This window comes from Eumetopias jubatus, unplaced genomic scaffold, assembly GCF_037043125.1.
Source record: "Eumetopias jubatus isolate StellerSeaLion01/CBP00866 unplaced genomic scaffold, mEumJub1_p1.0 scaffold_9, whole genome shotgun sequence".
NCBI classification, from domain to species: domain Eukaryota; kingdom Metazoa; phylum Chordata; class Mammalia; order Carnivora; family Otariidae; genus Eumetopias; species Eumetopias jubatus.
In genome coordinates, this window is record NW_028274815.1 from 111,503,563 (window position 1) to 111,524,935 (window position 21,373).

Consider the following 21,373-nt stretch of genomic DNA (forward strand, 5'->3'; position numbering starts at 1 on the left):
CACAGTCCACCTAGAATTAATTTTTGTGTATGGTGTGAGGCAGAGGTCAGTTTAATTTTTTATATAAATATCCAGTGGACTCAATGTCATTTATTGAAAAGACCATCTTTCCCCCCCGATGCATGGCACTTCCCATTTTTCTGGGAGATTTTTCTTTTGGGAAAAAGAAGGACCCCACCCACATGGGTGGGGGTCGGGGAGAAGGGCATTTTGCAGAATAGTCAGCCGGAGGGCTTGTCAAAGCTGCTGCCTACCTTCGCTTGAGTCAGTGGAGCCTGTCCACAGTGGGTCCTGTCTGAGCTAAATGCAGCCCCCAAGGCTGCCAGGTCCCCAGGGTAGGGTGCAGACACAGCAGCCTGCTTCTGCTGGAAAACATATGTGGGAGGAAGGCAGAGGGCTTTCTGGAGATGCTCTCTCTCCAAAGGGCTAGCAGGAGAGGCTCTTGGTGCCTTGCCCATATCCCTTTGGACTTAACAGTTCGGTTCCGGTACTTACTTGCAACATTCTATAACAAAACCCTAACTGGTGGCTTCTCTTCTGCAGGTGGGAGGGCAGGCCAGATGTGCCAGAAGGCTAATCTCCTGGGAGCAGTTCTCAGGCAATTGCAGATGAGGGCTGGAAGATCAATATCCCAGATTCTCCACCCCTCGGGTGGGAGAGCTCTGAGGTGTGTTCTATACGGTCTCCCAGAGCTCTCCCGCAGGGAACTTGCCTCAGGTTCTCCTTCTAGGGGAACCCAAACCAAGACACGTAGGAAAGAACACTGTATTAGTCAGCCTGGGTCGCCATAACAAAATACTAGAAACGGAGTGGCTTGAACAACAGAAATATATTTTCTCATAGTTCTGGAAGTTGGAAGTCCCAGATCAAGGTGTCAGCTGATTCAGTTCCTGGTCAGGACTCTCTCTCTGGCTTGTAGAGGGACACCTCGCTGTATCCTCACATAGTGAAGAGAGAACTCTGGAGTCTCTTCCTCTTCATACAAGGACACAACTCCCATCAGATTACGGCCCCACTCTTCTAACCCTACTTAACCTTAATCACCTCCTTAAAGGCCCTATATACAAACATCACCACATGGAGGGAAGGGTTAGGGCTTCAGTGTATGAGTTTTGGGAGGACACAATTCGGTTCAAAGCAAACATTTAGTCACTGATTTAGTCCTGCCTTCTGTGGATGAGGGGGTGGGCAGTGTTGACTTGGATGGTGGCCTGAGCACAGTTTTGAAATCTTTGAGGCCAGATCTCACGTCTCATTTATAGCAACCACGCACCTGACCCACCCCAGGAACCAGAGTGTGACCACTACCCAGCTACCACCTGCATCCAGTGCAGATTACGGTTCTGCAGGTGTTCAGCCTTGGGGTGGGGGGGGGGGGACTGGGCCGTGGGACTTGCTCGGAGCCTGTTTGGAGCAGGGTGTGGGCTGGCAGGCTTTGGGGCTCTGCAACATGGACTGGAAGCAAGAGCTGAGCGGGAGGCCAGGGGAGCACAGAGATGAACAGAAGGCTATCCCATTGGGCCCCAAGTGAGCTGAATCCCTGGCATTGGCCAAGAACACAAGAGAAGGAAGTGAAGGCCTCTGAAGGACATGAAGGGCCCATCTGCTTTGGCAAGTGTATTTTGCCCAGAGGACTGCAGGGCATGGGGCCATGGGTTGCAGAGTTTCCAGAGGCCAGAGCCAAGGAGGACCACCAGGAAGAGAGTAAGGCCTGAGGCCTGGAGCTGGATGCTGGGCTCCCCGGACAGTGGGTCAAAAAAGTGGCTTCCAGAGTCAGCTAGCCAGACCTTTGGGATCTAGGGGACACATCTCAGGGGATGGCAGGGATTCATTCCAGAAGGGGGGAGGGTGGTAAATGAGCCTGAAAATCTTGCCTCTTTACTACCCCTCCTCCCAAACTCTGAGACAGGAGAGCCAAAGGTGCCGAGACCTGGGGAAGGGGGTGGTTGGGATTTGCTCAAATAGGCAACCTCAGGACCAAAAGCTGCCCTACCCTGCCCTGCCTTGGCCAGGTGAGGCCCCGTAACCTCCGTTCAGAACGGATCTCACTTCCGAGCCTCTGGGCAACTGAACGGCGTTTTGCTTGCGCTCTTCTCATTCCCGGGCAGTCCTCTGACAACCCCTGCCTTGGTCCTGGCCAGACAGCCGGGGGACTGAGTCCTCAGTGGCCAGGTTGTGCTCCCAGTCTAAGCTCCTGGGGTGGAGCCCACGTCCTAGGTCCTCAGGCCTACTAGCCTGCCCACCACCCCCAGCAGTACCTGAGAGCAGACATGGGGCAGGTAATACTTGCTCACCTCTGGGGCTGTTGAAAAAGCCCGAGGTGCAAGAAGGCTGCACAGGGGCATGGCTGGGAGGGTTCCCAGGAGAGCCGCAGAAGCGCTGAGAAAAGCAGACCCACGCCAAGGAAGCAGGCAAGAGAGGCCAGCCAGCCACTTGAAGCTGTGTTTATTGTTCTGTTTTCTCCAACCTCAGCTGATTGGAATACGAGGCCAGGGGCAGCTAGGCCCATTGCATGGTACCATGGGGCCAGCTGGAGTCATGTGTGTGCGGGGCCAGAGTCCATGAGATAGCCATCGGGAGGAAGACCCACAATTCAGGGGGCTTGGCACTCCCTCTTCTGCACCCTCCGTGCCAAAAGCCCCCGGTGGGATTCAGAATGCGGCAAGCATGAGTGTGCAGGCCTCAAAGGGGGCAGCCACGGGGGTCGAGCAGCCGTTGGAAGCTCCATGGGAGCCTGGGCAGGCCTCCTGAGGCTGCCGGGCACCACGCCTTGCCCTGGAGAGAAGTCGGGATGCTGGGCCAGCTGAGATGGGTCCGACACCAACAGGACCTCCCCAGGCCACCTCTCCCTGAGCTGTCCGCTTTCCCACGGTCCCCACCCCCTGCTCCTGTCACCTCAGGGTCCGGTATGCACAAGGTCCAGCTCTTCCAGAGGAACTGACCCAGTGAGGAAAGCCCAGCATCCCGGTACCTCCCCGGGAGGCTCTCCTGCCAAGAGCATCAGCACAGTGCTAGGGCTTCCGACCAGCCCCGAGAAAGGGAGGTGAGAGAAGCCTGTGGGGCTGGAGGCCTCAAGCACAGGAGGCCTATTCAGGCCTTGGGGTGGATGTCTGCCCGAAGCCCTGGGTCTGGATCTCTCTGTGCTGCCGTCCAGGACATGAGTGTGTATCCCAGAGGGACCTCCAGTCCGGGCTCAGTGGGGGCAACACCTGCAGACCTGGTGGGGAGAGGGAGAGAAGGTCCTGGAAAAAGGCTGGCTGTAAGCGGACAGGAAACCCCTTCTCTCCACCTTTTCAGCTTAGGCCATCGTGGGTCGGGGGCAGGAGGGGCTGGCTGTGTGGCCCTGACAGCTGTCTAGATAGGCCCTGGAGAGGGAGACTCGGACCCCAGGGCCCCATCCTTGCTAAAGTGTTTTGTAGAGTCTATGCAGGGCCAGGGGAGGAAGCAAGGCCCAGCCAGAGACCTACCGTGATTAGGAGTACGCCAGGCCCTGAAGCCCCCGGGCTGAAGAGTGGAACTTGTCGGAATCCTCAAAAGGCTGGTCTGTGGTAGGCAAAGAGACAAACCGTAAGCTACGTGTGGCCTGGGGACCTTATCTGCCTGTGTGCCTCTGGGCTTGGGACAGCACGCTGGGCATATGGCCCTTCCTGAGGGCAGAGCTACGGAGAGCCTGGCAGGTGCTCGGCCGCTCCTTGTCCTGGCCTGGCGGGCACCGCCGACAGGTGAGGCGCACCCCTCAGGCCTCTTAGGAGGTGCGACCCCAGGTCCTTCATGTCTCACTGCCTTAATAGAAAAAGATGACTCTGGGCTCCTCTTCCCAGCCCTGCTTCCACCGCAGGGCCTGTGCCAGGGTGAGGAAACAGAGTGCCAGCTCAGAAAGGAGGTCAGCCTCTTGGAGTACGGACCCCTCCCGTGGCAGTGGCCTGTCTCCCTCCCAGACGTGCACGAAATTCATCACTTCCAGCATCCTCTCCCCCGCTGAAACCCCCGCCCCCACGTTTTCTCTCTGCTGGTGGGAGAAATTGGTGGCGCTCTGCTCCTCAAAACTCACATTTTAAACTCCAGACACACTCGGGTTAAGAAAAATTATACAAAACTTGGAAACAAGGCAAAAAAGGAAAGAAAAAAAAAGCCCGTGTGCCCTTTGAAATCATCCTAGAGCATTATCTAATGAGCCCACCCTGAGTCATCTTATTCGGGGGGATGTGATCCCTGACTCACTCTATACTACTGGCTTGGGCCCAGGCTTTGTTAAGTTGAATGTTGACTTGAAGGAGATTGATAACTGACAAATAACAACCATTTCACTAATGGCATGTGGTAAGGGTGACATCGTCTCAATTCCACATCCATAAAAATGGGGGAGGGGGTGCGGGGTGCTGGGCTAAACCTCATCTAAAGTCAGTCCCCTTCCATCCGCTGAGTGACCCAGTCCCTCACAGCGGTGCGTGCTACCCTCCAGTGGATGCTGGGAGGCCCAGGTCAAAGGCCTGCAGCCTGTGTGGGGTTTCTCCAGCTCTGAGTGTGGGGTCTTTGCTCTGGGCTCAACCAGGTGGGGATGGGGCCTTGGAGGGGTTTCTAGACCTTCTCCAACTGGGATTCGAGTCTTCTCCGTGGTCAAGTGGCCAACTGACAGTACTCAGAGTGGTGACGACCCCAAGCGATGGGGCCCAGGGATGTGGGATCCAGATGGACCTCCTGGGACCCTGGCAGAGCTCCCTGCTCTACACCCTCCAGGGATACCTGGCCAACCAGCACGAGGCTCTGGTGAGATGTGGACGGGGTGAGTGCCGGAAGCCTAGCTGCTCCACCAGGCCATAGCGGGGCAGCACGGGTCACCCACCTGCAAGTCCCTCTCCGTGGGCTCTCGGGCAGGCCTGGGGTGGGGAGCTGGGTGGGCGCAGCACGGGGGCGAAGGCGCTCCTCTGTTTGACAGCGGAGATCATGTTGACAGGCGAGAAGGAGAAGATGCTGGTGGTGGGGGCAGCGGCCGGGAGGGACATGGAGGAGGCAGCGGCCAGTGGGGGGCTAGAGGGCATGACTCCGGGGCGGGGCGGGGAGGGGCAGGCGTAGCAGGGAAGGTGGTGGGAGACACAACAGGGAGACAGCACCAGAGTGAGCAGCTCGGTTGGGGCCCTGGCACGGGCGGTGGGCCCCAGGTGGGCTGCTGACCCAGGCACCAGGCCCAGACCTCACTAGGGGGCTGCTGTGATGGTCCTGGGGAGACCAATACCAGGCAGGGGCTGGAGGCAGGCTAGGAGTCCCTGGGGTCCTGGGCCAGCATTTGTCTTTCAGGGAGGTTCTAAAGACCCTTCCCTGGGGCTGGAAATGACAGGGCCAGACTAGGTCAAAATCAAAGCAAAACCAGAACACTGAACAAAACCAAATACTGGGAAGTGTCCCCAAAGATGAAAGATGTGGAAGAGACGGAATAGAATAGGAATAGATCAGGATTCCTGCTGAAAGCCACTGGGATTCCGAGATGCTAAGGAACATTTGTGGGCCTTGGGGTACCAAGGTTAAGAGTCAAAGATCAGGGTTCATAGCAGAGCTGGAGCAAGAGGTCAGGGATGTTTGGAGGGGTACACACAGGTTCCTGTTATAAGGCCTCTCTGCCCAGGATCTCAACTCACACAAGTACCCTAACTTCCTCCACACATATGTTTCCCTTACCAACCCCACTCCCTTACCATCTGCCCCCACTGGGCACTTTGTTCTCTGCCAGCTTAATACAGGTCCTTGTCACCCCTAGTCGGGGCCTGGAGGCCTCCTATATCTCCCTCCTCCAGCCAGTCAATTTTAAACAAAAACACAGAGATCCACATCCTTGCGTCTTCCTGTTCGAGACCTCCGGGCCATCCAGGGCTGTGCATTGCTCTCCTGGGAATGGCCAGGGAGCCTCTAGCACACAGGCTCTGGCTGCCCCTCCTTCCTGAAGCCTCCTATCCTGGGGGCTTCGGGCACCTCTGGATCCTCCTTTCTACATTTTCATCTAACCCGGACTCCCTGCCTCTCTCTTCTGAATATCAATAAGGTTGTGATTTGAGTGTCATCCAAGCAGCCTGCATGGGGTGGGGGGGTGAAAGTCATGGGGTGGCTTCCTGAAAGAAACCAATAGCTTGAGAAGGCTGCCTTTGGCATCAGAGCACCCCCTCCCCCTTTGATAAAGTGATGCCTTCAACAGCTACCCCTGTTCCAAATGTCCTCAGCCTCATGGAGCACCATCTCCTTAAGACAGTGCTCACGGCTAGTTGATGAGGTCCATGGAGCTCTGTGGAGGGCTTGAGACGAATGCCAGAAAATGTACTGTATCTCCCAAGGCTGGGAGCTCACAGCCACATATTGTAGCTTGGGTAGTACTGGGATTTGTGGGTCAAACTGGGAGTTGCTGGTGGCCAAAGCAGAAGACCAAGGGGGAGGCCCAAGCAGACAGTCCCAGACACTCTGGCTGGGGCAGTTCTGGATGTCATTCCAGGCATGTCCTGCCAAACTCAATGAGAATGACACAGGGAATGGGGTGGGGACCTGGGTAAGACCTGTTCATGAGATGGGACTGACCCTTAGGCAAGTCCAGGGTGTTCCCAGCTGATGCTGGAAGCAGGGCTCAAGCTGCTCTAGAATTCTTGATCCTCTGGCTGAATGGGGAGATCCCAGATGGGGTGGCTTCTGCCCCCTGGGGCAGTATGTTCCCCACTTCTGACTGCACTGTGTGTGTGTGTGTGGTGGAGGAGAGGAGCTGGTAGTCCAGACCCTACCAGTTTAAAATTCAAGGGGGCACCCAGAGAGTCTTTAAGAATGCTGTCCCAGATCTGAAGGAAGTGGGAGAAGTGGAGCCTGCCCTGAGCAGAGGGCCAGGAGACACAGGGGTGTAGGTACTGACAGCAGAGGTTCATGGCTTATGTAAACATGGGCATATGGGGCTTTGGGTCCCAGATGCTGAGCCCAGGCCACCAGGAGAGTCAGGCTCAAACCCACAGCCAGAAAGAGCAGTCCCTAGGATGTGAAATCACACACTCATTTCTAAGTCTGGGCACTTCATGCACAGTGGCTGCTTCAGATCAGGGAACAACCCCAGGCAGGGTGATACTGATCCCATTTTACAGAGAGGAAACTGAGGTTGAAAGAAATAAAGTGACTTGCTGAATGTCAGCCTGCTCCTGATTTGGACTTTCACACCCTGAATCCAGCTGTCTGACCACGCAGACTTCGCCTGCTCTTCCCGAGCTGATTGCAGAGAGCCCCATCTCTCCTCCGACCCGTTTTTTCAGACCCGTAGAAGCCCATTTGGACTGAGCCATTAGTTCCCTAGGGCCTCCGGCAGGGGGCGCTAGCCTCCTCCCAAAGTCCTGGCGTAAGATAGAAAAGTGGCGGTCCGCCAGGTTTCAGCCGGTTGTCCCCCCGTAGGAGGAGGGGAGGGCTAGAAACGAGGCGTGCAGCTGAAATCCGCAAAGAGACTAAAGGCGCGAGAACTGCTCCGGCCCCAGGGCCCGGGGCGCCGCCGAGGGGTGGGGTCGAGGGGCGAGCGCCCAACGGCAGAGACAGGTCACACGCGGAGAGGGCTGGCCGGGCTCCGGAGGGCCAGGCCAGGGTCGACCGTGGTGAGACAGTCGCCGGAAGCCCCCCACCCACCCTGGGCTGGGAGGGGGCAGGGCTGAGCCCCATGCAGCTCCCCGGGCCGGGGACACTCACTGGCGAAGGGCGAGGTGGCCGTGGAGCCATTGAGGAAGCTAGGGGACCCGGGCACGCCGAGGCCGGCCACGCCCGGCGCCCCGTAGCCGCCGAGGCCGGCGCCGAGGCCGCTGCCGTAGCTGCTCTGCTGCGAGCCGGGGCTGGGCGCGAACCCGCGCGGGGACGCGCTGCCGCAGCTGCGCGCGTAGCCTGCGAGAGAGGGCGGTCAGGCGCGCAGCGCGGGCGGGCGCCGGCGGGGGGCGCTGCGCGCGGGGGGCGGCGGGACGCACCCGGCTCCGGGCCCGGCGTGGCGTCCCCGACCGCGATGGCCAGCGGGCTGCTGAAAGCGTTGATGCCCACGACGGCGGGGTGCGGGTGGCTCGGGGCCAGGGGTCCGAGCGGCGCGGGCGCGCGGGGGGCGCTGTACAGAGCCTCGGCCACGTCCGCCGCGCGCTTCAGGAGGAGCTCCTGCGAAGACAAGAGCGGGGCACGGCCGGGGCAGCCGCAGGCGCCGGGAGGGGGACAGCCCCGGGCCTGGCGGCGCGAGGAGGCGGGCGGAGGCGCCATACCTGGTTACTGCTGGGCACTCCGTACAGGGCCTCCGCCAAGTCGGCCGCCCGCTTCAACAGCACTTCCTGGGGGTTGGGGGAGGACACAGCGGGACGGAGGGCCAGCCCCTGGGGGCGGCCGAGGGGTCGGGCGTCTCCCCCCGCCCCCCCCCGCCCCCGGGCCACGGGTCACCCTCATCCCCGGTCCCTGCGCCCCTCTGGGTACCTTGGGCAGCCTCTCGGGATCTCCAGGGTGTCTGGGGATGGCTTTCTGTAGCCTCTGGAATCCGTAGTCGATGGTGGGCTCATTCAGGGCTGGGGAGAAGGGCGGCGTTTGGAGGACCCCCTCCCAGCGCCCCCCCGCAGGGCCAAGCCTGCCAGCAACCAGTCGGGGAGCCTCGCTGCAGACCCCCTCCACCCAGCCCAGCCCAAAACTCCGGGCACACGGGTCAGCGAGGTTCGGTTCGCGGAGTGTCCTCAGTTCCTTTCTTTGCTCCTTCATTCAACAAATATTTACTGAGCCGGGCCCTGTGCCAGGTGCTTGGCATTAACACACAAGCACTATACCATCCCATCTGTGATTCGAAAAAAGGCAACGGTATAGACTTATTAGCTTCTATATTCCTAGGGGCAGGACTGGAGGGAGAGTTTTCTGTCTGCATTACCAGAAGTAACATATCAATTACAAAAGTTAAAACTCCAACAGTCTCCATTCATCAGAGCTCAGGTGGACTCTCAGCAGCATCTGATCGTTAGAAGTTTGCGTGCGCCCCGGGGAAGGGACTGGCCCACATTCAGGGCTCTGCAGGCTAGGCGGCAGACTCCTGACTAGGCACCCCATGACCTCCTCCTCCAGCCTGGCCTGGACCAACTCACCAAGCCTCAAAGCCCTACCCACTTTCTTCATGTCCAACTCCAGGTTTAGTGAATTTCCTTCCGTTTTCCCCGACATATAAAGCACTCATTCCCAGGTCTTTGCATTTGCCATTCCTTCTCCAGCACTGCCTTTCCTTCCCCAGCTCTACCTCCCTAATCATCCAAGCAGTCTTAGCTTAGTCCAGTTAAGCCCACACTGCCTCCCCTCCACCTGTAACTTCACCCACCTCACACTTTGTTCCCAGCTACGGCCACCCCCACCCCCTTTCCCCTTAGACTATGACTCCCTAGCAATAAGTTAGGATCACTACCAAGTGTCCAGAACAGTGCAGGGAAGGGCTAGGAGATTATCTTCGGAGAGGAGAACGGGAGAAGTGGGTGGCTGGGGCAGGGAGGAGGAGGAAGGTGGAGAAGGTCCTGGCCAGTGGTCAAATTAGAGCCGGGATGGGGGATTCTACATTCCTGTCTTGTGTTCACTTCTTGCCTTGCCCTGGCTTCCTGCAAGGACTGTGTGTGTGTGTGTGTGTGTGTGTGTGTGTGTGTGTGTGTGTGTGTTGGGGGATTCTACATTCCTGTCTTGTGTTCACTTCTTGCCTTGCCCTGGCTTCCTGCAAGGACTGTGTGTGTGTGTGTGTGTGTGTGTGTGTGTGTGTGTGTGTGTTTATGCCCACACAGAGGGAAGACTGGGGTGGCTTGGGGAACCAAGAGACCGAGGGTAGATTGGGGAGCATCGAGTCTATTTGGGGGAACCTTTGAAATAGAGGTGCCTGCTGGAGAAATTCTAGACGCTGGGGAGTGTGTGTGTGGGGGGGCGGGGGGCAGTGCCCAGGAGAGGAGGGCCTAGGCAGGGAGAAAGTCCCTGCAGGGCAGAGACTCCAAGCCTGGGAGGGGACTGAGGAGTCAGGCCAAAGAGGGAAACTAAGAAGCTCAGTGAAAGAAGGTCCCGTGTGAGGAGGGGTCAAGGGGTTCCGGTGGGGAGGAGGCAGAGCAGCCGCTTAGCGGGAGTGGCCGCAGCTTAGATTTTGGCTAACTCAGAGACCCCGGCTCTGGTGCAAGGGGGGGCTCCCTCCAGCAACCCTAGTCCTCTCTGCCCCCACCCCCTTTCCCCCGCCTGACTCCTTACCTGTGTAGACAAAACGGCCCGGGGCTCCCTTGCAAAATTGCTTGGACTTGTAGGACAGGGTCACCTCCACCACCCCGGGAATGTGCCGCGGGGGCGTCTGAACCCGTATGGCGTGGGGCGTGATGAGCTGCGAGGGGAGAGGGGAGGCCTGCGGGTTCCAGCCCGGGGCGAGGGGAGGGCCCAGCCGCGAGGCCCCGAGGGAGACTGGCGGGGGGTGGCCCACCTCGCTCCACACGAGCACGTTCCCGAACACGACCTGCAACCCGTCGAAGAAATTGTCGCCGATGACAATGACGGTGGCGCCTCCTGTGGTCCAGCCCTCCCCAGGGCTGATGGCCTTGATACAGGGGGTGGCCGCTGGGAGGCAGGAGAGGAGACAGGTCAGGGGCCCGCCCCAAGGTGGGACTGGGGGCTGGCTGGGCCCGGGCCCGGGGTCCTGACCTTCAGAGGGGTCCAGGCGGCGCGCCCTGCGACCATGCTTGGAGTTGTTGTGCACAAACATGTTGTCGGACACGGCCAGCACGTGTCCGTCCACGCTCACCGTGGTGGACACCACCACCTGCAAGGAGAGCAGAGGCCTGCCTGGCTGAAGCCCTCAGGGGCTCCCTGCAGGGGACTGTGGCGGGCAATTTGCAACTTGGCCAGGGTGGCTGGAGGCTGGAGCTCAGAGTCATGGGCACGGGAAAGAGCTTCCCCCACCCCACCCCCACCCAGGGCTGAGCTGGTGGAAGAGTGGGGCGGGCAGCTAGGTCAGGTGATAGCCCAGATGCGCTACCTCTGGCTGCCCAGGGGAAGTGACCCCCAGGAGCTAGAAAAATCAAGAGCCCTGAAAAAACCTCTGGCTCCTTGGGCAGAATGGCTACTGTTTTGGGGCACACTTGCACCCCGGGCTGAATCCCCGGGGCTCCAAGGTAGAAATGTGTTTTAGGCAAGTGGGAGTGAGAGTTTTGACTAAGGGGGGAGGCAGCATCAGCCTGAGAAACCATGAGCAGGAGCCCCCACCCTTGGGAGGAAACTGGGGCTACCTCCTTCTCTCCCTCCCACCCTTCACTGAGAGGGGTGTGCAGGTTGGGGATGTACTAAGGGCAGCTGCTCTCTGCTTCAGGCTATGCAAATTAGCTGGGTCGTTAATCATGTAAAAATGTCACAATTAGCATCTCCTTAAGTGGGACTCTAATGAAGCCTCCCTTGGCAGCCAGCATAAGTTGAGATGGAGCTGCCCCACCCCCAGCAGGCACCGGGCCCTAAAGCACAGGGCTGGGCAGAGATCTGCCTTGGGGCTTTCCCCAAGGTGGCGGGACCACAGCCTTCCCCACGCAGCCCATCAGGAAGGGGTGGGTTTGCAAGGGGACCCCTCTCCCAGACCCACCTGGAAGCGGCGCATGTCCCGGGGATTCCCTGCATTCTTTAGGCAGTTCTGGTTGCACTTGAGGAAGAACTTGAGGAAGAACCTGAAAGGGTGTGGTAGGTGGGCTCAAGGGCTGGGGTAGAGGGTCTGGAAATGGATGAAGATCCAACTGGTCCCTTCCATGCCGCTTCCCAGCGGGGTTACTCCCCTCCACCTGCTTACACAAGGCACATAACCCCTATTCCCACCACCAGCTGCGTATATACAAAATGCCTGATATACACCAAGTAGACCCTTCCCAACTAATTCACAACACAGAATATCCACCCCCGCCCCCAGCGTAGGATCACACAGTGCTTATTTATTCCACAAAGCATATACCCATCACACCCACCCAAAGGATAGTCCCCATAAATACTATGTCCGTTATATATACACGATATATACCAATTACTCATGAGTTATACCCACCACAAAATGTATATGCCATTTGCAGTATGTACTCACACTTACCCGTAAACTTATCCCACACCACGTATATACGTCATACTCTATGTGCATCACACATGCAGTGCATCCGCATCACACAGCATATTCCCCTCCTGCGTATACTATCCCCCACACCATGCATACTCATAATAATACATCCATCATATATACCGTGTATGCCTTATATACTATCACTCACAAAATACAGCCATCACACAGTGTATACCCACTACACTCAGGGTACTCCCTTCACAGAGCATATACAGTCATATTCCACATACAGCCTGTAGTCATCACATATGTATGGTATACTACTGCCACACAAAGTCTATACCCATCACGTGCAGCATCTGCCCATCCTATACCGTATATGCACGGAAACAGTGTATCTATTAACATATCCTTTATGTTGTATATGATTACCCAAAATACAGTCATTGCAAATGCCATAGAGTCATCACAAATTGCAAGCAGATCGCCCTTCCTCCTTTGCAGCAGATCCCCCCCCACAACAAATCCCTTTTGCACACAGATCTCGCTCACACATAGCAGACTCCCAGCCACGGCACACCCGACCCAAAGAGATCTCTCGTGCACGTATTCTACATGCGTTATACACACAGCCAACAACCTCATCAGACAGAGCCTATACCCATCACACACACGGGGTGTACCTGCCAGACACGCCGTACAGATGCACATTGAATACCTTCTTTTTCTCATACAGTAATTGGAAAAAAGCACAGTATATGCAGTGATGAGACTGGTTTTTAGACAAACACATGAGACCTTGGTCTTCCAGTCCTTCTAGGCAGTTGGCTAGGATGGTGGGGCCTTAGCCTTGCCAGCCACTAGGGAGGTAACCAAGGATAATACTCTGGATTTGTGCTCTTAGTGAACTCAAAATACTATCGACATCTGCCCTAGCCCCCACAGGACCCTGAGAGCATCTGGGGAGACGCCCTTTACAAAAACTACGGCATGCAGGGTTAACGTCTGCAGGGCTTGGGGTCCTGGCACGTGGCCCGCCTCCTGGGCCATTCCATGAGCTCTGCCAGTGTGCATCCTCATTTTACTACCACCCCCTGGTTTTGAACCCCAAATCTGAATATCCAACTTAACTCCCTAGAGTTGCCTCCAAAGCCTGCAAGCATGAACTTCACATTCAGAGCAAGATTTGTCACAGGTTCTAAAAGCGAGTTCCCAGAGAGGAGGTCCCCAAGTGTTGGTAGGGGTGGGCACCACCCCTGGACTGAAGTGTCCCAAGGGGTAGTCCCTCATTAGGAGTGGGAACCAGTCATTTTCCTAGAGATGCGGCCTCTTGTCCACACTGCTGACACATGACCACCTGTCATACCCCCCCCACAGTGAATACCCTCTGGGAACCCCCTTCATTTTCCTTTCTATAGGGACATTACATCCACACACATTTCCATCCCCAGTGAACACCCGCCCCTGAAAATACTTTCATGTAGTGTAGACCTTCTGTACAGCCCTACAGAGGAGCATTCTGGGATGCAGGTGTCTCACATGACCCCAAACAGTGCACACCCACCATGTAGACCCTCCACATTCACCCCTACTGGATACACTGCAGTGCAGACAGCTTATATGCCCCCAAACAGTAGTCACCCCAGTGTAGATGCGCTATTTACCCATAAGGTCACCCCAAAGTGCAGTCACCTTAATTGCTCCCAAACAGCATGCCTGCTCAGTGCAGACACTCCATTTATCTCACATAATCTGCCATAGTACTATTTCCTATATTCCTATGAGACATCTCATGGTGTCACCCCTGTGTCCGCAGTAACCACCTTACGCGTGCCCCACATTTACATGACATAAAGCATAGACACCCTCATCACACGTGGTGCAGACCACTTCATGTAAATTCCACATTCATGGGCTCAGTCCTTTACAAGGCGCTAGAAGGAGGAGGGCAGATGTCGGGATAGGAACAGTCTCTATCCTGGCTGGGATTAAGGCTAGCCCTTGGATATCCCTGATGAAGCAAGCATGGGAGTGTCCCCAAGGAGACACGCACTTCCCTTATATCCACACACATGCCCACTGCACCGAACCCCACTCCCAAGCCTACAGGGTCCAGAAGAAGGGTTCCTGAGATAGGGCCCGAGATGTGGGCTCTGGCCCAGGTGCTGACTCACTTTGTGGCATCTCTAACCTCCATCTCCGTCCACCAGGAGAACCGGGAGAGTAGCTGCTGATGGCTACTGAGGCGCCTTCCAGGGACAGCTTCTGGGACGTCCTCTATTTCCAACCTCCCATGGCCTCACTGCTGTTTCCTGAGCGGCCTGGCCCCTCTGCCCCCGGGGAGCCCCCTCAGCCTTTCCTCGGCAAGTCTTCCCTTTCTCTTTCCAGTATCACTCACTTCCAGAAATAAGTCATGGGTGGTATTTGTCCTGGGTCTACACCGGTTCCCACTACTTGTCTGACCAGCCGTGTCTGGCCATTCTAGACTTCAGGGACTGCCCCTCCCTGGGAGCCCCAGGGCCCGGCCTACACCTCCAACTCGGTGGACCTGCCCCAGAACATCTCTGTTTTTAAGCCTGGTGCAGAGTGGTGTTGAGGAAGCAGCAGCCACACAAGGCCTGGGCCCTCCCTGGGGGTGTCAAAGGTCAGTTCCCTATCTCCTTCCCCGAACTTCTAGCTCAGAGCTGCACCCAGTCAACGTCAGTGATCGTGGAGCTTCTGATTCTCACGCCCTGCCAAGTGGTGGTCCGTGAGGCTGCTCCCAGCCAGCCACGGCTGAGCCAAAGCAAACAGTCTGCAGAGAACCTGTTGCTACTGCAGTGTACCCCCGACCCCGCACCAGCCTCAGGGGCATTAAGAAAAATTACCCGCAAGTTGAAAATAAGGCAAAATGCTGACTAGGAGTCCTTTCAAAGTCATCCTGGAACAGTGGTTTTCGAAGTGTGCCACCTGGCTCAGCAGCAGCACCAGCACCACCTGGGAACTTGCTAGAAATGCAGAATTTCAGGCCGCACCCTGACCCACTGAGATGCTTCAGGTTCGGCCCAGTCATCTGTGTTTTCATAAGGCTTCCAGGTGATTCTGATGCCTCCTAAAATTTGAGAGGCACTGATCTAGAGCTACACTATCCAATCCGGCAGCCACTAGCCCTGTGAGGCATTGAGCCTTTGCAATGTGGTTTGAATTGAGATGTAAGTATAAAATACACACCGAATTTCAATGACTGACTTAGGAAAAATACCACAGAATGCCAAATAGCTGACTAGTAACACTGTTGTGTTGGTTACACACTGAAATAATATTTTAGATATACTGGATTAAATAAAATATATTGTCACAATTAATGCTACCAGTTCCTTTTCTTGTTTTAAAAATGTGGCTACTAGGGGTGCCTGGGTGGCTCAGTCGTTAAGCGTCTGCCTTCAGCTCAGCTCATGATCCCGGGGTCCTGGGATCGAGCCGCGCATCAGGCTCCCTGCTCGGCAGGAAGCCTGCTTCTCCCTCTCCCACTCCCCCTGCTTGTGTTCCCTCTCTCGCTGTGTCTCCCTCTGTCAAATAAATAAATAAATAAAATCTTAAAAAAAAATGTGGCTACTAGTGAAAATTTAAAATGACATTTGTGGGTGCCTGGGTGGCTCAGTTGGTTAAGCGACTGCCTTTGGCTCAGGTCATGATCCTGGAGTCCCGGGATCGAGTCCCGCATCGGGCTCCCTGCTCAGCGGGGAGTCTGCTTCTCCCTCTGACCCTCTTCCTTCTTCCCTCTCGTGCTTTCTATCTCTCATTCTCTCTCTCTCTCTCAAATAAATAAATAAAATCTTTAAAATGACATTTGTGGCTTGCATTATATTTATATTGGACAATGCTGCTCTCCAGTGTTACGTTAACAAAGCCACTTAAGTGTTATCTAATTCTCCTAGGGGAACGTAACTTTGACTTGTATTTGCTATTGATTGGGACCTAGACTCTATAAAGGTGGTGCTAATTTGCAGGCAAATGATAAGATGTAAATGATTTTTATTGGGAGAAGTAAATAATTTGTTTGGTAGAGAAATTTGCCCTAAAGTTTGTAATTATATCGTTCTATGGACATTAACGAGCTTTGTAGCTAACTTGGCAATTGTTTGTTTGTTTTTTTAAGATTTCATTTATTTGAGAGAGAGAGAGAGATAGTGAGAGACAGCACAGGCAGGGAGGAGAGGGAGAAGCAGGTTCCCTGTGAGCAGGAAACCCGACATGGGGCGTGATCCCAGAACCTGGAGATCATGACCTGAGCCAAAGGCAGACGCTTAACGACTGAGCCACCCAGGTGCCCCTACCCTCACTTACTTTTACTAGCTTTTCTAATAACATATCTTATTTTCTTTTTTTTTTAAGATTTTATTTATTTATTTGACAGAGAGAGACACAGTGAGAGACACAAGCAGGGGGAGGGGGAGAAGCAGGCCTCCCGCGGAGCAGGGACCCCGACGTGGGGCTCAATCCCAGGACCCTGGGATCATGACCTGAGCCGAAGGCAGACGCTTAACCACTTAACCAACTGAGCCATCCAGGCGGCCCCTAACTTGGCAATTGTATTCCAGTGTTTTTTGTTTTTTGTTTTTTTACATACCCCCATTTCTTCTCCCTTCCTCCTTCCCTAGAAAGAACCTGGCGGGGTCTGGGTAAGTGAGGACCAAGTTCTAGGGCCCGGGATATCCCACAGGTACCTGAGGCAGGAGACTGCATGTGCACTTGGTCAAGAGGCTGTGAAGCCTTGCTTGTCACCAGGGAAGCACCCACCAGCCAAGCCTGGATAAGCCTCGGGGAGGGGCATTTTCTGAGCAGCTCCCTACCATGAGCCCCGAAGTGAGCCTGGGGGAAGTCCTTTTCCTTGGCTGGTCTGAGCGGGGGGTGGGGGGGGGGAAGGGGAAGCAAGACCAGGCCAAGTGCATAGCCCTGGCTGCCCTGAGTATCCCCAAGGACAGTGAGCATTTTAGGATGCTCTCTGGGTCAGTGTAGGACTTGTGCCCAGAGCCAGCCCCACTGTGGCCATGAGGCTCTAAGAGGGCACGTCTCCTTATCTGGGCCTCACAGGAAGAGGAGCAAGAGAGAGGTGAAGTCCCAGGACCTGCCATTAGGCCATTAGAATTACTATAAGAAAAATACCAAAAATACAAGAATGAGTTACAAATAAAATACAAAACTACACACACACACACACACACACACACACACACACGGAAGTAAAAAGTGATCCAGGTCTAATCTCTCAAGCACCTGGAACTCTGCTGAGCTCATCGTTGGCATTACCTTGTTTAATCCTCTCATACCCCTGAGGTGGTGTAGGTCTGTGATCATTCCCACTTTACAGATGAGGAAACCAAGGGTAAGCAAGAAGAAACTACAAAGTCACAGTAAACGCCAAAGTCTGGATACGACTCTATGAACCATCGATATTGACAAGAATCATGGAAAATTCCCTCTAATTGGGCTCTCAGAGTCCAACCCTGCCCCAGCCATGAGGCTGGCAAGCAAGCCTCCTTCAAAAGGAGCTCCGAGAGGCAGGCTGCACAGGGATATGTTTAGCCATTTCGTGGCGATATCTTCAAGGTCACAAATTCAGCAAGGTTGCAAAGGAGACGCAGGTCCCCTTGCTCCTAATTGGAGGCCTTTGGCTGTTTTGACTGCTGCTCTCAGTCCGAGAAGGTGTTCAGGATTAAAGACTAGTTGCACAAGATGAGCCAAGAATTGATCACTGTTGAAATTCAGTGAAGGGTACTGGTGGTTCATTATTCTCTTCTGGCCTAGATGTTCAACATTCTCCATTATAAAAAGTTTAATAAAAGACCAGAGGAAGCACTGTGGACAGTGGTCATCCAGCTAATAGGGCAATTCAAGGGTGGTAGTTATGCATCGTGACCCGGTCACCTATGATTTAAGTGAAAGGTAAGAGCAGTTTGCTCGCACACCTGTCTCACCACATCCTGAACGTAGCTTAGCCTTCCTCGTCATTCCTATAAGTGCTTTCTATTCCCCCCTGTAAAAACAACTCTAGATGAAATTAAAACGAACCTTTCTTGTCAATGGAATAATCCCTACCAAGGAAGCAAATGTTGGATTGAATGTGACTCTGGTGCAAACATCTGATGTATATATAACTTCTCAGGGGTGACACCACTGCATAAGGAGAGCTCCCCAGCCCTGCGCTTTCCTCAGAAGCGACTCCATAGATAAAGGAACATGTGGAAGTGAGTGATGTGAGTCCACTCGCAAACTCTGGGTTCTCAGGGGTGGAAAGCAGTGTCCAGGTACCAGAGGGTGGTGGGTGCCTGCTGGATTCCCCTACCCCTGGCCGCTGTGAGCATTGGCTATTAAAGGGCTCACAGCTGCCCCCCACTACCCTCAAGTTACCCTCAGGCAGAAGCATACGCTCCTCACCAGCAGCCCTCAGCCAAAGACAGACTGTAATCACTCGGAGGACCAACTTCCTGTGCTTTTCACATTCCAGAACTCCCCAAGGGCTCAGGCTGGTGCCAGACTCCAGACCCCAGTCTCCTTGCTAAGCTTCTCCTGTGGATGCTGTTCCCTTCTTTTTCTCCCCAGAGCTCTCCTCCAGTAAACCCCTTTCACAAGCAACCCCATCTCCAGCTCTGCTTCTAGGAATCTCATCCTAAGATACCAGGTCACACAGCTTTGCACCACCTTTGCCCTCCCCACATCCCATGAGAGACCCCCTTCGAGTGGGAATCCTGTTCCCCCTTCCAGAGAGAAAACTGTTAGTAATGTCTAGATTACAAGCGCTGTCCGAGAGAGCTTTTCCCAAAATGATATCCACTAGCCACATGTAGCTACTGAGCACCTGGCACGTGGTCAGCGTGACTGAGACACTGTTTTCAATTTTGTTTCATCTTTTTTTTTTTTAAGATTTTATTTATTTATTTGACAGAGTGAGCGAGCGCACAAGCAGGGGGAGTGGCAGGCGGAGGGAGAGGAAGCAGCAGACTCCCCGCCGAGCAGGGAGCCCCATGTGGGGCTCCATCCCAGGACCCCGGGATCATGACCTGAGCCAAAGGCAGTCGCTTAACTAACTGAGCCACCCAGGCGCCCTCAATTTTGTTTCATCTTAATGTATTTACTTTTATTGTTTTTTTTTTTTTAAGATTTTACTTTTGAGTAATCTCTACACCTCTGATGTGGGACTTGAACTCACAACCCCAAGATCAAGAGTCCCATGCTCCACTGAGAGCCAGCCAGGCGCCCCATTGTTTCATTTTAATTTAAACTGAGATAGTCACATGTGGCTCATGGCTACCGACCATATTGGACAGTACAGATCAAGAAAGAGGAAGCGATGGGAATGGATACATGGGTTGGGGCAGGGTGTTCCAAACAAGTGTCCTGTGACTACCTTGGGAGACAAAGCAGAATGGGGGCAAAGTGTAGAATAAAACTAGATATTTATTTCTAAGTCCAAAGCTCACATTACAGCCTGGGATGGGGAATTGGGGCCGGGAGAATCCTCAGCTAATTTTGACTCCAAAGGCCTTGCCTTTGAGCTCATGAGCCTCCGAAGAAACAGAACATCTTCCGGGGCAGGGTCTGTGCCCTGTTGTCACTGTCTGCAACTCCCTGCCCCCAGCTCAAGGGCAGAGGAGGATCCAGATGGCTGGACCATTCATTCCCTCATTCATTCAACACACCCATTGAAAAAGATGTATTTGACACCTTACGTGTTTCAGGCAGTGCAATCTAGAGGTGAATAAGGTCTTAAGGAAATTACAATCCAGCAGGAAAGAGAGGAACCTAAAGTCCAGTCAGTACGATAGAGTGGTGGACCCAGCTGTGTAAGCTGCCCTGCGTAAGTGCGCCAGCCACTGTGTCTGGCAGAGACAGGAGGGCTCCTACAGGTCTTTGGGGCCTTGAAAGACCAGGGGCATTTTCCCTGAAAGAGGAGTAAGAGGAGGGGCCCTTCAGGCAAAAGGAATAAATAGTCCTGCCAAAGGGCCTGGGGGCATGCATGGCACACTTCCCCGGTGGCATCTGACAAGACAGAACAGGAGAGCTGTGGACCAGGGTCTGGGATTTGGAATCTGGGTGATGGGGAGTCAGCAGAGGGCGCCTTATTGGCTGTGTCATTTGGAAGCATTCTGCCTCCAGGGAAGTGGGCACCTAGGGATGGTGAGCGAGGGGGTTGGGGTGATGATCCAGGCCCCGGTTGGGGTGGCCCAGATGGGGGTGGTGCCCCCTACTTCCTGATCTCGGCCTGGGGCAGCAGCCAAAGCCAAGTGTCCCCGGGGCCACAGCCACCTGCCAGGCCTGGACCTGGGCTCCCCACCATGATCCTTACTTGGGGCAGAGGTGGCTGCAGTGCAGATGGGCTGGGGGACTATAAATAGCCGGGGCGCATACATTAGCATGCCAATGCACCCGCACCCCATCCTCTATGCTAATGGCCCACCATGCGCCTGAACACCTTCTGTTCCCCTGCATGCATTTGCATGCACAATTAGCATAATCTTGTATAATTAATGAACAGCGTCAATTTTAGCTCCTAAGTAATTTGATTAACATGTTGATAGGGCACTTACTAGGCTCTCCAAACCTCAGGGCTGGGCATGGGGCCTGAGGAGAGGGGGAGAGGTGGTAGAGAGACTGCAATGGGGCCCCTAGCTGCCCATGAAGAGTGGTGGTGACTCCACGTCTCTGAGGGAGGGATGGAGGGGTAGAGGGGCTGCTAATGGGAGGCCTCTGGGTGCCCCACGCGGAGCGGCAGGGCCACATGGAAGCACAGTTACAGTGGGTCACCTGAGCATGAAGCCCATTTTGTGCCCATGTGGACAGACACACACACACACACACACACACACACACACACACATCCCCTGCATGACACCCCGCCCCCCCCAGCCTTGGGAGTCCTCTGTGAATGCAGGATGCTGGACTCCAAGGGAAGAACAAGAAGGGGAGCTGGGATGGAGAAAAGGTGGGAAGGGTGGCGGCCGGAGGGGATGGACAGGCAGATGGAATCCACAGAGGAGGGAGATGTGCTTGTAAGTAATTTGGGGATCTGAAGGGGAACGGAGGGGTCCCGAGACTGAAGAGAGGAAGCTGTGTGTTCTTCTGGCTTTGGGTGGGTGAGCCAGGTTCCCAAGCCACAAACCTTGGCACCTCCTATTTATGAAACATGTGAGAGGCAGAGGCTGGGGGTCGGTAAGGCCCGGCACCTTCCTTAACGTGCCAAGCGACCCAGGGCAGAGAGGACAGAAGGCCGAGCGTTGCCCCCTTCCCATTCAGAAACCATTCCACTCCCAGCCGCAGACATCCCAGGACCCCTGACCGAGGCTCAGACTC

The 21,373-nt window shown here is 55.0% G+C and overlaps 1 protein-coding gene across 3 annotated transcripts in view; it reads right to left on the bottom strand.

Annotated features, from left to right (window-relative positions):
• Window positions 1-3,472: 3,472 nt before the first annotated feature.
• Window positions 3,473-21,373, bottom strand: part of EBF4 (EBF transcription factor 4) — a 56,899-nt gene continuing 38,998 nt past the window's right edge. For all 3 annotated transcript variants that reach the window (XM_028118770.2, XM_088026256.1, XM_088026257.1), the window contains 10 exons: window positions 11,585-11,666; window positions 10,657-10,774; window positions 10,439-10,572; window positions 10,216-10,342; window positions 8,443-8,531; window positions 8,238-8,303; window positions 7,959-8,136; window positions 7,690-7,878; window positions 4,844-5,041; window positions 3,473-3,543 (listed from right to left, as the gene is read on the bottom strand). In XM_028118770.2, coding sequence (XP_027974571.2) covers window positions 3,473-3,543; window positions 4,844-5,041; window positions 7,690-7,878; window positions 7,959-8,136; window positions 8,238-8,303; window positions 8,443-8,531; window positions 10,216-10,342; window positions 10,439-10,572; window positions 10,657-10,774; window positions 11,585-11,666 — 1,252 coding nt within the window. The remainder of the gene's footprint in view (window positions 3,544-4,843; window positions 5,042-7,689; window positions 7,879-7,958; window positions 8,137-8,237; window positions 8,304-8,442; window positions 8,532-10,215; window positions 10,343-10,438; window positions 10,573-10,656; window positions 10,775-11,584; window positions 11,667-21,373) is intronic.